At 33.9% G+C, this 16,118-nt stretch overlaps 1 protein-coding gene across 1 annotated transcript in view; it reads left to right on the top strand.

Moving 5' to 3' along the window:
* The window catches only part of ORC5 (origin recognition complex subunit 5), a 77,398-nt gene that overhangs the window by 42,775 nt on the left and 18,505 nt on the right, over positions 1 to 16,118 (top strand). Inside the window, exon 12 of the mRNA XM_033088792.1 lies at positions 5,439 to 5,549. Coding sequence (XP_032944683.1) covers positions 5,439 to 5,549 — 111 coding nt within the window. The remainder of the gene's footprint in view (positions 1 to 5,438; positions 5,550 to 16,118) is intronic.

The raw sequence follows: 16,118 nt of genomic DNA, 5'->3' as shown, positions 1-16,118 counted from the left end.
TTCTCACTCTCATTTTTAAAAGTGGTTTTGCTCATTGCACACTTCTAAATTAAAAGTGTTTAGGACTTTGAAGACATTGTCTAATTGTCTCCTGGCTTTATTGTTTCTACTGAAAAAGTCTGTTTATCTTAATTCCTTTATCTGTTTTCTCCAGCTGCTTTTAAGTTTTCTCCTTTTCCTTTCGTGTGGTGTGGTGTGTGTGAGATTGGATTTCTTTTTACGTGGGATTAATTTTGCTTCCTGAGTTTGAATAATGATGTCTTTATTCATTTCTGATAAATTCTCAGAAATGAGAATATTTTCAAATATTGCCTCTCCTCCATTCTCTTTACTATGTCTTCCTGAGATACTAATGAGACACGATACGTCTTCTCACTCTGCCCTCTTTGTCTCTTAACTCGCTCTCATTCGTCATTCCCTTTGGTTTCTGTGTGCTATATTCTGGGTAATTTCTTCAGTTCCATGATGAGATTTTTCTCTTCAGCTTTGTCTGCTCTCCTGTTTACATCAGCTTTGTAATTCCAGTAATCTTATTTATAATTTTTAGAAATTTTATCGTTTCAAGTTTATCTGTTCATTTTTGTACTTTTTCTAGTCATATTTTTCTTTAACATAAAAATACCTATTTTATATGCTTTATCTTATATTCCGATATTAGAAGTCCTTGTTGGTCTAATTCCACATTTTCTATTTTTACTGTATCGTGCACAGATGCCTTGTTTCCTGAACATTTTATTATTTTTAGTTGTTGGCTCAACTTAATCTTTGGAATTTTTGAGACCTGAGGTGTGTTCCTTTAGAAAGGTCTTCCGTTGACTTCTGTGCAGGCGCTAGAACACCAGTAACCTGGCATCATTTGACGTTCAATTCTCACATGTGGATTTTCAGAGCACAAAGATTGAATTCTGCCCCCACATCATAGTTAGCCCTAGCATTAGTTAACATCCTCAGGGAAGACTTTTTTCCTCTCTTCACACAATGCCCGAGTTTGGAAGGGGAAATCCCTTAACAAAACCATTTGCTTGGGTTGAAAAGATTTTTCTGGTATGCCCTTTCACTGAGACATCTCTGATTAGGCCTTCCACCATAGGCAGATTGTTGACTTTGTACCCTCTTTCTTTCAAGTGTGGGTGCTTTGGGTCATAAAGGATTGATAGGAGAGAGTACTTATACCTGGATTGGTCAGGCAAGAATTTGTGGTAGGGCTTGCATTTGAGTGGGCTCTCAAGAATGGTGAGGATTAGACATACAAAGTTGGGAGAGGAAGACATTTCAGTTGAAATGATTTCAGCCAAGAAGCAGACGTAAGAAAATGTAGGGCATATAAAAGAAATCATGAAATATAGTTGGCTGGAGTGTGTGGTGAGTTTCAGAGAAAAGTCACTTGAGGCCAAATTGTGGAGGAATAGCCTCACTCACCAGTTCTGAAGGAAAGGAGGCCCATCTGTTCAGTTCCGTATCTCAGCACTTGGTGATGTTCGATGGGTGTTGATTGAACAAATGAATAAATGGAATGAATGAATGAAGAAAATTAAAGAATGAACATAAAGCTAAGAATTTTATCCTTTAGACAGGGGAAAGCATTTAAGAAATTTGAGGAGGGAGATAATCTGAGTGATGAAGATGAGTGAAGACCGGGAAAGGACCGGCACTTTAGACCATCCTTGTGGAATGGGTGGCTTTGTACAAGTCCAGGGAAAGGACTGTGTTGACAGGAAACTGAGCAAAGACATCATGAAGCTGTCTCTAGTTCTAGATGAACTCTAGTTCTTCTGATGTTATTCTTACAGATTTGACTTTTATAGTAGCCTCTTTTATCTTTGGTTCATGTTCTAAAATCTGAGCTTAACTGAAAGCTCCCTGTGTATGCTTACCAGTTTTTTAATATTTTTTCCCCCTCTCTTCCTAAAATCTTGATTGAATGCTAACTTTATGCCAAGCACTGTGCTAGATGCACAGATAAGAGTGCGGAACAAAATGGTCATTGTCTTCACCCTCACAAAGCTCTCAGTTAATCAGGCATCAAACATTAAAAAGCAAACCACACAAATAATTATCACAACAGTTGTCTTATAATCTATTAATATATCTTCAGTTGTACGATTCTTTTTTTCTGTGTGTCCTCAGCTGATTTTTTTTACGATTTTACTTTTTAATTCAATTAATGCATGTGTATGGTACCAGATTACTTGCCAATTAGTTTATGTGGAAAAGCACGTCCTTTTCCTCTCCTCACCCTTAGCCCCATTCCCCAAAGGCAACTTTTAACTGTTTTCTAGTTTTTGTTTTTCTGACATAAATATTCATAACTCTAAGTTTATGTTCCTGTCTCTAATTTTCTTGACTCTACACCAATTTTGATTCCGTTCCACTCCCTCAAAAATTATTTTACTTGGTTTCCTTTTTTGATTCTCTCTTCCATTCTTATAGGCCTTCTTCATTCTCTCTAATGACCTGTAGTGAATCTAGTTAGGTATCCCTCAGACTTTGCCTTCCTCTCTAGGTAGAAAGCCATTTTTCATTTATAACACACACAGTTCAGTGAAGAAAATAAATGTCATATGCCCTGCATGCCACTAGACACTTTAATTTTAAATTGGAAATGTGGTTTTTAATCACAAAATAAAAACAAAAGTGAAAATCAAAAAAATATCAGCAGCTTTCACAGTGTAATTCTCAACCTGAACTGCCTCCCACATTATTCCCAGCACTTCAGGAATTTAGCTGATTTTTACTAACCTCAGGTCACTTCTAAGTGAGAACGAGGGCAGGGACACCAATTCCATTTAGCTATCTCAACATTTGCCTTAATTTTTTTCTTTTCTCTAACACTATTGTATTCATTCATTCATTATCGATTTCTCCACTTATTTAACTAATAATCCCAAGTGCTAGGGATAAAAAGATGAATAAAATATTGTTTTCAAGGCATTTGTCTAGAAAAGAAAAAAAAACGCATAAACAAATGTACCGTGTTTCCCCGAAAAGAAGACCTAACGGAAAATAACCCCAGCATGACTTTTCAGGAGGACGTCCCCTGAACATAAGCCCTAATGCGGCTTTTGGAGCAAAACTTAATATAAGACCCGGTCTTATTTTTGGGGAAACATGGTATCATGATGGTAATACTGACAGCTGTGAGCACCTATGAGCCAAACACTGTTAAGCTCTGCACATGATGTCATTTAATTCTCACAGTGATCTAACGAATGTGGTTACTCTTGTCCTCATTTCTAGATGAGGATATACTGGAGTATTAAAGAAATTTTATAACTTGCCCAAGATTACATAGTAGTGTGGTAGAATTAGCATCCAATTCCAGGACCGTCTGCCTTCAAATCCCACCATGATGTTAACCACTGTTCTTGAACTCGTGCCACCGACAAATGATTAGTATCTAGTTTTTAAAGACTCATACAAACCAACAAGAAAACAGCAAAAATCCAATCAGTAAATGGGTAATCGATACAAAAAGGAACTTGAGTGTCTAACAAACATGACATGATTATCAGCCGCGTTCACTAATGAGAGAAATGCAACTTTAAACAGCAGTAAGGTATTTCACACTCTCAGATTGGGAAAACTGAAAAAAATGTCTGATGATTCCAAGTGTTGGTGATAATGTGGAAGAAGATCCTGAATATTCTGCAGGCTAATAAAGTTAATATGTGAATATATTTTGTATTGATCAAGGTAGGCTGAGGTGTGCTGCAGTAAAAAAATAAGCCCTCTAACCCATAGTGGCTTAACATATAACAAAGATTTATATTTTGCCCATGACACAATTGAATATGAGTTGGCTGGCATTCTTTCATCTTATGTCAAGTGAACAACATGGTGGCCTCCAAAGTTACCACCAAAGAGAAATCTAAAGGATCCAGTGGTTTGCATCTAAGCCAGACTTAGAAGTGGCTTACATCACTTTCACCCATATCCCATTGGCCAGAACACAATTGTATGACCTTCGTTTAACTGCAGGAGAGACTGAGAAATGTAATCCTCCTGTGTCCCAAGAAGAGATAGTGTTGGTAAACACATAGCATTGTCTGTGCCCTATATTTTAATTTAGCAACCCTACTGAGAGAAACTCACACATGTGCACACGGAAAAGTGTAACTGGATTGTCCATCACAATATTATTTGTGATAGTGATGAATTTTTAAAAGTAGATAGTGATTTGTCATAAAATGGAATTCTGTGGGATAGGTTAAAGATGGACTAGACCTATATGTGTCAATATGATAAATCTCAAAAACAATGTCGAAGGAAAACCATTCGGTAGAGTGCTATGTCCAAAAGTGATATTATTTATGTAAAATTTTAGATCAAACAATGCTGTATATTGTTTATGGATACGTATATAGTATAAAAACCTCATGAAAGTGATAAAAACACCAAATTCTGGATAGTGGTTTCTTCTAGGGAGGGATGGGGAGCGTGGGAAGTGAGAGGAGTGCAAGGGAGCTTCAGCTTATCTGTAACGTGGTTTAATGTTTTATTTCTTTGGACATATTGCGTAATGTTAGGGTTTGATAAAATTTGTTGCTGGGGTGATTGATATTATGTTAACTTCTGTAAATGTTTGAAGTATTTAATCAGAAAAGCATATAAAATTTAAGACTTGGAAACATGATTTCTAAACTATCTTTTAGATATAAATAGCTGAGGTAAATACTTCCTTTTATAATTCTGAGCGGGTATTTTTCTTTCGTCATTCTTCTTTAAAGAAATAGTTATTCCCATGCACGTAAATATACCTTCCCATTTTATTCGCCGTTTGCTAGTATAGAGTACTTAAATTCTTACATTGCTGCTAAAATCATCTAACAGAGTAGACCTTGAGCACTGCAGTTTTCTACTGACAAGTAATTGTACTGTATGACTTTGTATATCACTATGAACATTTTATAGTCTTTAAACTTTTTATGAATTTTGCACTGATTTGAGCCAACAGCTTAGTCACAAATTATAAAACATTTTATTAGTTTTCTGAGCTAGTATTCACTACAACTGATCTTTCTTGAACTGTTAATGATGAATAAACACATTTTCCAGCCTGTGGCACAAAGAGGAATGGTGAGAAGTAAGTAGTAAGTTCTAGGCTAGGAGTTAGGACCTAGACCCTGGTTTTGGTTTTGTACTATCTTGACAAATGACTTAGCTAAGTCACTTACCATCTGGTTACAATAGCAAAATAGGGGTGATGTTTAGGACTAGGCTGAGTGACTTGTGAATTCTTTAATTAATATTTGTTGATAAGTCATAAAATAGTGAAGAAAATGTCACATGATAAATCGTGATTACATCAGGTACTGCAAGTTGGGTTTGTTAGCATCTTTGGGGAACTGTAGAGTATAAGTATATTGTTACTGGGAATTTATAGTGAGAAAGTGAGTTCTCTGCTATAAGAAGAAAATCCATGTTCTTTTTTCTTACAGACAAGCAATCATCTCCTTGGACCAAAACTGTTTCCACTGGATAGATTATTAGCAATATTGTATAGTATTGTGGACAGCAGAGTTGCTCCAACAGCAAATATATTTTCCCAGGTAAGCTTAATGATAGGTTATTATCTATCATCTTTATCTTTATGAAATTTTTCAGGTAGTATAGCTGGTAGAGTTCCAGGCATTTAGACTTTTGGTCAGCATGTTAGTGTTTTAGCTATATAATGCACAGTGTTCTTGGTAAGTAATTGAAAATTCCAAGTATAGAGTCTTTGACGGTATCACTGAATTTACATATATTTACAGGTATAACTTGATAAAAACAGCTTGATGTTCTGTTTCTCCTTTTTTTAACAAGAATTTTAAAATTAAATGATTATAATTGCTGAATAAACAAAAGTCTTCATGATTAAATTGATGAATTGTAATACAGAAATATGTTAATGAAAACAAAATTTTAAAAATTATTTACAAAGAGGTAATCTTATTATCCTTATTCCTCTTATATATACGAGTATATACGTTGCCGGTTGGCAGTATGTATTTTTTTTAAAAAATAATCTATTTTCCAGAATGAGTGAGTTCTCAAAATTTTCACTAGATGGCAGCAGTAGCATAAAAATAGGAACTAGGACGTATTTAATCAAGTTAAGGTTTCTTTTTTAGTTGCCATTTTAAGAAAAACCTATTTATTAAAAATATAGTAGATTTCTTAAATGGTCCAGAAAAACAATACTTAGCACATGGTATAAATGGATAGAAGAAAAAGCAAATGATACGACTATTATTTATTGAAAAGGAAAGTTACCTGAGATGTTGCAGTAGTTTATGTATAAGTTTTTAGATTGGGAAATATGTCAATAATGACATTTAAATTTTAATTGACTGCAAATAAATTTGGTCCCTGAGTGGATGCTAAACTTTGTAATCTAATGTGTGTTGGTGGTAGCTTTTAATTCTTCATTTAAAGAAGTCCTTGAGAACCAAACATACATCTTCTCCGTTTAAATTAAATTTAGATAATTTTTATGTCAGTATTTATAGAAAATTTTGTCTTCCTTTCTGTGTTTTAATCTAGTCTTGTATTAGACTATGCATGTAACTAACTAAATATGTAGGTAGATTGGTAGCCCTAATGCCAATATTAAAAATCTACATAATTCAGTTTTAATCTGTATTATGGAGATTTTTTTCCCAATGCTTCGTCTGAAAGTAATTTTTAATCAAACTTTACATTGTATTAATAGCTTTCTACATACAATACATGAGTTTTTTGTTCTATTTTAGCTGTTGCAATAACTATGAAATAGGTATTACGATCTTTATTGTAAAGAATTGAGCCTGAGAGAGGATAAATGACATTGCCTGTATGACACAGCATGTAAATCTCTGAGAACTAAAGCCTAGGGAAGTGAGGTACTTCTAAACAGAGGAGGAAGGTATTAGGTTGGTGCAAAAGTAATTGTGTTTTTTGCAATTATTTTTAGCCCTTTAAACTGCAGTTACTTTTGCACCCACCTAATATTTGTATCACATGTAATTGTACTTCCCAGGTACCTGAAAATTACCTTCCTGGGGGACACAAAGAAGGATAATAAATATTTTTCCTTTCAGAGATCTTATAATTTATTCTGGGGGGATAAAACATGTACATAAAAATAACGTCGTAAGGCTGGAAATGAATGCTAGTTAGTGCTGCTGAGAAGTTTCGAGCAGAGAGAGATCACTTCTGGATTGGGTAGGAAGAGAGAGAGAGATGACTTCACAGACAAGGGGAAAAATGGAGCTGGGCTGTGGTGAATGAGTAGGATTTTATTTTTCTTTAAATATTTCTAATTAAATAAGTGATTCATTTTTATTGTACAGAAATGAGAAAATGGGTAAATAAAAGGAAAAATAATAGATAAAATTAGCTGACATCTTATTTCCAATGGATGGGGTTTAATCAGACTAGAGATTTATGTGGGGAGGATAATCTGACCAAAAGGGTAGGACTAGGAAAATGCAAAGCACATTTGGGAACTGTCACACTGGTTTAGTTGTAGAGGATGGGACTGTATTGTGGTAGTGGTAGCAGTCACTGCAGTGTCATCTATATAGTAATACTGCTGCCACCACCCACCGCACCTTGCTTGTTGGTACCTTACATGTCGTACCTTACATCGGCAGAGCATTTTGCATTTTATAAAGTCTCGCCACATACTAAGTTAATCTTTAAAGAGAAGGAACTGAGGTCAGAATGCCTAAGAGATCTGTGCAAGGCCACATAGCAAATCACTGGTAGCTTCCAGACTTGAAGAAGACTTCCCAGCAGCAGGCTTTGATAATAGATGAATAATGTCACCTGTCTTTGTATTCAACAATGTTTGTAATGTTGTAACTAAGAAACAATTTGGCCCAAGATGTGTCTTTATTTTTTAACAAAGTTGAATTCTTTTTAACCTTAACAATTTAAAACAATGTTTTATTCTTTCTCTGCTCATTAGCAGTAGTCAGAATAAGTTTTGTATATTTAAAACATGGCTATACTGAGTTTATATTCACTTGATGACATATCACTAAGGACTTGATCTCAGTTGATTCCCATTTTGGATATTAAGGGTGGGGCACTACAAAGGAATGATGCAACCAACCCTAAGGAGCTGACCATTACTTTTGATTGGTCAGTAAAATAATAATAACAAACAAGAAACATATGTACTGTATTTAAGAAAAACTGTGGCAGAAATCATATCCAAAAGAAGGGTATTTCTCCCACATGCCTTATTTTCTTTTTCTTCCCATTGACTCCCAGTGACCTTTTCTGTTTTTCTCCTTTTATTCATCCATCAAAACTATCTTCTTGCTCAGAGGAATGACAATTTGTATTTAACCTGTGCACACTGAATTCCTTAAGTGAAAAACAAAAGTTTGACATTTGTATTGGAAATGCTTATTCGATATGAACACTAGATGGCGATATTGTTGCATTCTAGTTTTAAGATGAACTAGGAAACACCTTTTACTTGTTAATATTGTCTTTGATATTTAGAGAAAGTTGTTTGTTAATTTAATACATTGGTTTAAATAAAATTACCTGAAGATGTTTAATGATGTACATGTGTACACTGTACACACTTTCATGAAAATGTAAATAAAATTGATTAGGAATTGTGTTACATAAAATTTTCCACCTGGAAGTAAAGTTCTTTTTATTGGCTGTAATGTGTCTGCATGCGATAATTATTTTTTCTTTTTTTTTAAGAGTTTAGTAATGTACTACTTTATAGCTTGATTTACCAGATACATAATTATTTATAATTTTTCACATGTAATAAATTGATCAAATGTGGTATATATATATATATATATATGTCCAAAATTCTCTTGAACCAAAAGTTTATTTCCATTGCATTTCATTAAATCTATTATGTAATAAAGTTATAAAAACAATAGTTTAAGGAATCTTTAAAGTTAATAAAATTCTAATTGAGAATAATAAATTCATAATAGTATTAGTAATAGTATTATATTGTAGTTGGTATTCTGAATTTCTGTATTCTTTATTAAATTTTAGGTGAAATTCTACTCATTAACTTTTTAGTCTCATAAATAAGTAAAAGAATATTAGTATATTTGCTATTTTATATTAGATTAATGCTCATTCATTGAATTGAAATGTGATTTTTAAATTTTCCTTAGACTGGTGAGATAATTTTAGCTTTATCCAATTTACTACAATGTTACAGTCATGATTATAGGTCATTTTAAAACTTTTCAAATAAAATAAATGTAGTCCAATATATCTGAACGTTGTGAATGACAAAGCATTGATCCTGGTGTTTTCATTTTTTTTCCCCCTCTCAGCATGGATAGAATAGATAAACCATACCATTTACATGCAGGAAATGATAAAATTTATTACTTTCAAAACAGTTTTATCAGATACGTTATTAAAGACCATTTATCATCTTTAAAAGAAATACTACTATTGAATTGTAGTTTGTTTTTTTTTCAGAATTACTGAATTTTGCCGTGTATTAATGCGCTGCCATGTGTAATGTGCTCCCGTGTATAATGCGCACCCATGTTTTTGGCCTAAACTTTCAGGGAAAAAAATCTTTCATTTGAATTTTTTAATTCAAATTTTTATTTATTTACATTTAGGCACTTGTTTTTTGTATTACAAAGGAATTTTAGCATTTATTTTTAACATATAGTACAAGAAATTTTATGTAACAAATAATTACAAAACACAAGAACAGATACAAGGTACAAGAAATTTTATATACCAATAACAAATTTACCATACTTATGCATCATAGAAGGCCAAGAACTCTTCATCGTCTCAAGTTCAACCAAACTGATTCTTGTATTCCTGGGTATTATTTTGTATACAGATATGGTTATTGATTTCTAGAGTTACACTTTTAACTCTAAGCGTAAATAAAAAAATTAAAAACATTTATATAGATATGGAATGAGTACTACCCATGTATAATGTGCATCCTTAGTTTTCCCTTACAAATTTGTGCAAAATGCACATTATACATGGCAAAATACGATATATTAAAAGCAGGTTAAACGTTTTTGCTTTATCTTTTTTTCCTTGAAGAAAAATGATTAATTTGGAAATTTTTGAATACTCTATTTCATCTTTTGATATTTCTGTATCTTCTCTTTACTTATCCTTGCCCACCCCTTTGTAGTCTTTAGTTAGTAGATGAAGGTAGTAGAAGTACAGTTCTTCAAGACTGTCATCAGGTGTATCACTTAGTTTAAAATATTAAATCATAATGCTTTATCTTTTCACAGATGATAAAATCAGTGAATAGTTTACTTCTAAAATTATTGCTATAGGTTTCTAAAGTGACTTTTAAAAGGAGAATTATCTTTAAAAAATTAGGCACATTTAATTGTGTATTTATATCACATATTACCATTGATCTTATTTGATTAGTTAGCATTTTGAAAAATTATCTTAGAAGGTAATTCACTGTAATTCTGCATTTTAAAAGGTTTAATATAGTTATATTACTATATTATAAGAAACAGTGCACTCTGAATTAATATTTAAAATTAGCTGAAAGATAATAAAAGGAACATTAGAAATAGTTCTTTCTAATGACAGGTTGCATTTTTTAGTAATTAATTTCTAGTTTCTGAATGGCTTCATATTTAGTTGTACATAATTTAATGAGGAAAAATTAAATTTAAATGTCCTCATAAATTTATTTTCATTTCAAAACAGTATAAAAAGCATTTTGGAGCAAAGTATAATGTACAAATATATTTTTTCGAAAAATATACATTTCCATTTGTAATTTCTGTGCTGTTGAACTTTCATTGTGATGCTATATGTTGAAGTATATTTGGACTATTTTTGTTACATCATTTTTATTTCTTAGTCATGAATGAACTTGATCTTTTCTTATAAAGGTTGCATTAATTATAGCATTTAGATAATCCTATGCTTTCTATTCATTTAGGTGTTGGTTCTGTGAGCCATACAGAATATATCTAAACTAATTATTTTGATATTTTCCAAATGAATTTATCATCAATCAGAAAGAAGAATGATAATTTATTTATTTTATCTAGGAGAGTGTTTTGAAGCAGATGCTTCAACTTTTAATTTACCATAGCTGTAGGAAGATGTTTTGCTATACTTGTCAGGGCAGCTACCGTTTTATTCAACCCAAAACAGATTTTTGGCATTTTTCTTCAAATATAGGTAAATTTGTATAATTTTTCATTTTTTAAAGTAAAGAAGGGATTTGGAGAATATTATTTAATTCAGAAATGTTTAACAATAAAAATATTTTTATCTAATTCAAGCTTCAAATTCAAAGTCAGTATTTACTTTTTTCCCCAGTTGTAATTAAGTTTTTCTTTCTCTGCTTAAAATTTCATCTAAGAGACACTTACTAAAGGCCTACTATGTCCCAGGCACTGTGCTGGGTAAATAGAATACAAGTGAGGAAAATGCAGTTCCTGCCTCAAAGACTGGAGTCAGCCTGTGGCTTCCACTGCCCTTTGCTTATACTTGGTGTAGTTGTCAGATTCCAGTCTCTAGGAGAGTTAATGGTATACGAGTAGGTATGTGTTTATGGGGAGGACATACTTGCTGAAGGAACTAATACTTGATTACTTAAGTGAAAACTAACACTTAAATACTTGCAGTGAATAAATAAGAGTAGGATTTTCACTTGTAGTCCCTGTTACAGTAGTACCTCGGTTTTCGAACATTTCTGTTGACGAACATTTCAGTTTACGAATGCCGTAAACCCAGAGGTAAATGCTTTGGTTTTCGAACACGCCTCGGAAGTCACGCAGCTTCCGCTGAGTGCAAGATCCTGAGGCCTAGCTGTTGGCTGTTGTCCAACATTTCAGAACTCGAATGGTCTTCTGGAACGGATTACGTTCGAAAACTGAGGTACCACTGCATTTGATAATATAGGTATTGCGAGTATTTAAGTGTTTTCTTCCAAGTAAATTAACAAACCTGTTTGTTGACTATTTCCTTCTAACATGCCTTGAACTTAATTGTGGAGCGTGATTGATACCTATGTCATAACTAAATTTTGCTAGTAATCAATTAAATTTAGTTTTAAGTAGGTAGTTATGTTTATTGGAATTAATCTTAATTAAGACTTGAGAAAGTTATGAACAAATAAGTAGTGTATTGTGCATGGCCTACTGTAATCTAAGTGGCTCTTCTTAAAAAATTACATGGTTATATTTCAAATACTTTATCATTAAATGTTATGCTCACATCACTTTTTTATTTTATTTTATTGGGTAATAATGGGGAACAGTGTGTTTCTCCAGGGCCCATCAGCTCCAAGTCGTTGTCCTTCAGTCTAGTTGTGGAGGGCGCAGCTCAGCTCCAATCCAGTCCCCGTTTTCAATCTTAGTTGCAGGGGGTGCAGCCCACCATCCCATGCCGGAATTGTCACATCATTCTTTTATGTACAGTATTTCAAATTATTTTTATAGATTTTTACCCAAAAGCATTTCAACCAAATATGTGATTTTATAGACATTATTTAAAAGACTTCTTTACCTTAAAAAATTAGTTTGTATATTACATGTTATGGTTGTTTGATTTATATTCCTATAAAAAAAAGTAATATAATTACACTTATCAAGTGCTAGTCATATAACATCAGAAATCATAGTTGATGAAATCTACTTAGTGCATATATTGATTAGATAACAGTTTGAACCTCATAAACACAAAATGTAACATGCTAATATCTAGCTATTATATATTCATATAAAGTGATTTGAGTATGAGTTGGTGAACAAAAGGAAGAGTTTTCCTAGAAACAAATTCCTTGGATACTAGCGTATTAGGAAACGTGAAAAGCTGTTTATTCTTTTTCAATTTCTCTGTGCTTCATTTAGCTTGTACCAGCATTCCAGTGTCTCTATTAGTATCCAATTAAAATATTTGACACTTAAGATAAATTATGTAAATCACAGAAAATATCTTGAATGGTAACTTTGTCTAATAATCTTACTAGTTTTTTTCTTAACCACAACTGACACTGTGAGGCATTCCATTCCAAAGATGGTAAAAAGCCCACTCCGCTGATGAATTGGTCAGCAGGACTGCTGTCTGCCAGAGGCAGGCTCTTCTCAGGTGGCTAAGAGCCTTGCTGCCACCATGTTCAGTCTTCACTGGTGGAGTAAGTTAGGTTCCCAAATCTCCTGCTACACCTGTGGTGGAGGTGTTACTGTCCTGCCCTCAAACCGCTATGCGGTAGGTGCCTGTTTCAGGAGACTGTAAAAAAACTGTCTTGGGATGCTTCGTATTTGAAAAGAGGTAAGTTGCCCTATGATTTTCCTTAGCGGCACTTTTGTTGTAAGGGATACTAATGCTAATCATTACCAAAGAATAAAAAGCACAGGATATTTTACTCTCTTACCAAGGGGTTAAAAAGGTATCTTTCTTGTTTTCATTTATGAAAGAACAGTGTTTACTCCCAGTTTTCTCTTGTCTTCCCTAAACCTGGTGTTAAATTTCTACAATGTGACCACTTTGTCGTTGTGGATCTTACCAGCCCGGCAACAGGCATTTTTGCTAAATTCTAGAAAAATGGAACCATTGCTTAAGGGTAACATGGAAAATACTGCCTAAGGGATTAGAAAGTGCATAGATTCGGCCTCCAACTTTTTAATAACTAGTACTTTGATACCTTATTTTTGTAGGCAGTATTTCATAACTACTTTTTCAAAGCCTAGTATTGCTTCTAATAAATATACCAAATGTATACCTTTTACTCACTTTTTTTTGAGGAAATATATTCAACCAATAAATTTTATTTGACTTGGCAGATGTTTTGCTAAAAACAGAAAGTTTGTGTGGATATGTGCTTGCACATAGGGATTTAAGAATCTATGCCGTTAATACAGTGACTACATAGGCAAATGCACACCTCACATAGAGCTTTACGACTAGACTGGTTTAATGAGAAAAGGGGTTTTAATAAGAACAGGTTAGGAGAAAAGTGATTTGGAAAAATCTACCTTACAGAACTTGCTACATTTTAAAATATTTTTGTAAAAAGATAATTAAAAGAAATGTTGCTGCTTAAGGGAACTGTTTCCAATGAGAAGTTGTCTTGATTCCTGGTGGAGACTGGCCTCACCTGCCTGTCATTTTCAGTAGCTGGTGCTGTAGGAAAGGCCTTGTGCTTTCCCCTAGATGAGAAATCAGGGTCATCAGTCCCAAGTCCGTATGGAACCTAATTGCTCCCTCATCTGGGGCACTCTGAATGGTGCCAAAGAGTTGGATTCTTAGAGTAGAAAGTGATCATGCCCATATAGTTAGACTATGAAAGGGAAGTAGGTTTACCTGGAACTGCCTTACCTACTTCTCTGGCTTCCAGTGCGATGTGTAAGCTGAGATCGCCGAGATCTTTTGAATTCTGTATTTCTAGCCGTTATCCTCTAGCTCTGGATCCACACTGCCAATCGAACAATGATACCTGAACGTGCTAGGTTTATTTAAGATATGACATATCTCAAACCACATTACTCCCTCATTAACGTCTTCTGAGTTTTTTTCAGCCCTACCTAGATTTCAAAACTAGTCGTTTATTCATTCATTCTTTACCAAGCATATACTCTGTGACATGCACAATGTTAGGTGCTAGAAAAACAAGGATAGTACATGGTTTCTAGATTTTAGTTTAAATGGAGAAATTATTTCTGAACCCTCCCTTTTTTTCCACTCCATTTATTCAATGAGTCCAATCTATTTTTCCTCCTAAATACAGATGTGTCTTGAACTTAATTCCTAGCCTCTCACCCCCCACTGCCATTGCCTTAAATCTGTAGCTTCATTATTTCGTAGACTGTTGCACAAGCATCCTAACTGCTCTTCCTGTCACCAGACATTTTTGAATTCATTTTCCATACTCGTCAGTATAAATCTTTAAAAAAAATTAAAATTGTTTTCTGCTTATACTTTTTAAATGAATTACATTGTCTACAGAACAAAGTCTACGTGCCATAGCATTTCTTGTTAAGGCCCTTTACAGACTGGCCCCATTTCCTGCCACTTCCTTCATTCATGTGCTATGCCATTCATAGTAAGCTGTTTCTTCTCTGAAAACACACCTTTTTTTTTTTGTATTGTTACTCGTGCTGTCCCCTACCACTGCTGAACACTCTCTCATGCTTCGTGGCCCACGCCCCAAGTGCCATTTCTCAAAATGAATCCACATATTGTCTCCCTCCATCTTTGTCATTCCTTTCTCTATAATCAGATAATTGCATTTATACCGGGGTGCCAAAAAAATGTATATATTGGACACTAGGGTCAACATTGCTCAAGCAGTAGTTCGCCGTCATCAGAAGTGGCTGGACACTGACAGTAACCACTTTGAGCACCTCTTGTAATTACAGAAGTCAAACATGACTTGTACTCATCTTTTGTTATCCATATACATTGAGTATTACAATTTTAATAGTTTTTTTTGTCTTTCTTAAAACGTGTATGTATTTTTTTGGCACCCTCTGTACATATCACTAGCATAGCTTTCATATTGTGTCATTACCATTTTATTATGCTTGTCTCCCCAATACGTTGAACTCTTTGAGGGCAAAGACCTTGTCTTTTCATTTTTGTGTCACTGGCACAGGGTCTTGAACGTGGGATTCAGTGAATAACTTCCCTTTTCCCTAAGCATGCAAGTGGTCTTTTTAGATACTAGCGGTTTACAGGCATTTGTGTGCTGATAAGTTCTAGGCACTCTCCTTAGAGTGCCTCTAAACACGTGTGTAAACACACATGCCACTTTTTGCTTACCTGAGCATATTTGAAGAATAACAATCCACTCCCTGCCCTTTTTTTTGGAAATAAAAATTCCAAAGGTGAATCTCCAGAGGTGATGATTTTAAGTTGAACAGCTTTGGCAGTATTTGCCTGTCTCTTCCATTGCTGCACTCATCACCTCTACTTTGTGTGTGTAAAAACGTCATTTGAACTCTCTTGGTATATGCTCATGAACTATCACATGGCCCAAAATCAGATCAAATGTAGTGCCTATTGGATTGTGTAAACCTTATACACTGACATACCACATATTAAGTTCTTTTGTTTAAATAATTTAATATGTTTCAGATTGTAAAGCTCCTCCAGGGCAAGCAAGATAGGCTATTTTACAAATCAATTGACAT

The sequence above is a fragment of the Rhinolophus ferrumequinum genome, chromosome 20 (assembly GCF_004115265.2).
Source record: "Rhinolophus ferrumequinum isolate MPI-CBG mRhiFer1 chromosome 20, mRhiFer1_v1.p, whole genome shotgun sequence".
NCBI classification, from domain to species: Eukaryota; Metazoa; Chordata; class Mammalia; order Chiroptera; family Rhinolophidae; genus Rhinolophus; species Rhinolophus ferrumequinum.
This window is presented reverse-complemented; position numbering and strand designations above follow the sequence as displayed.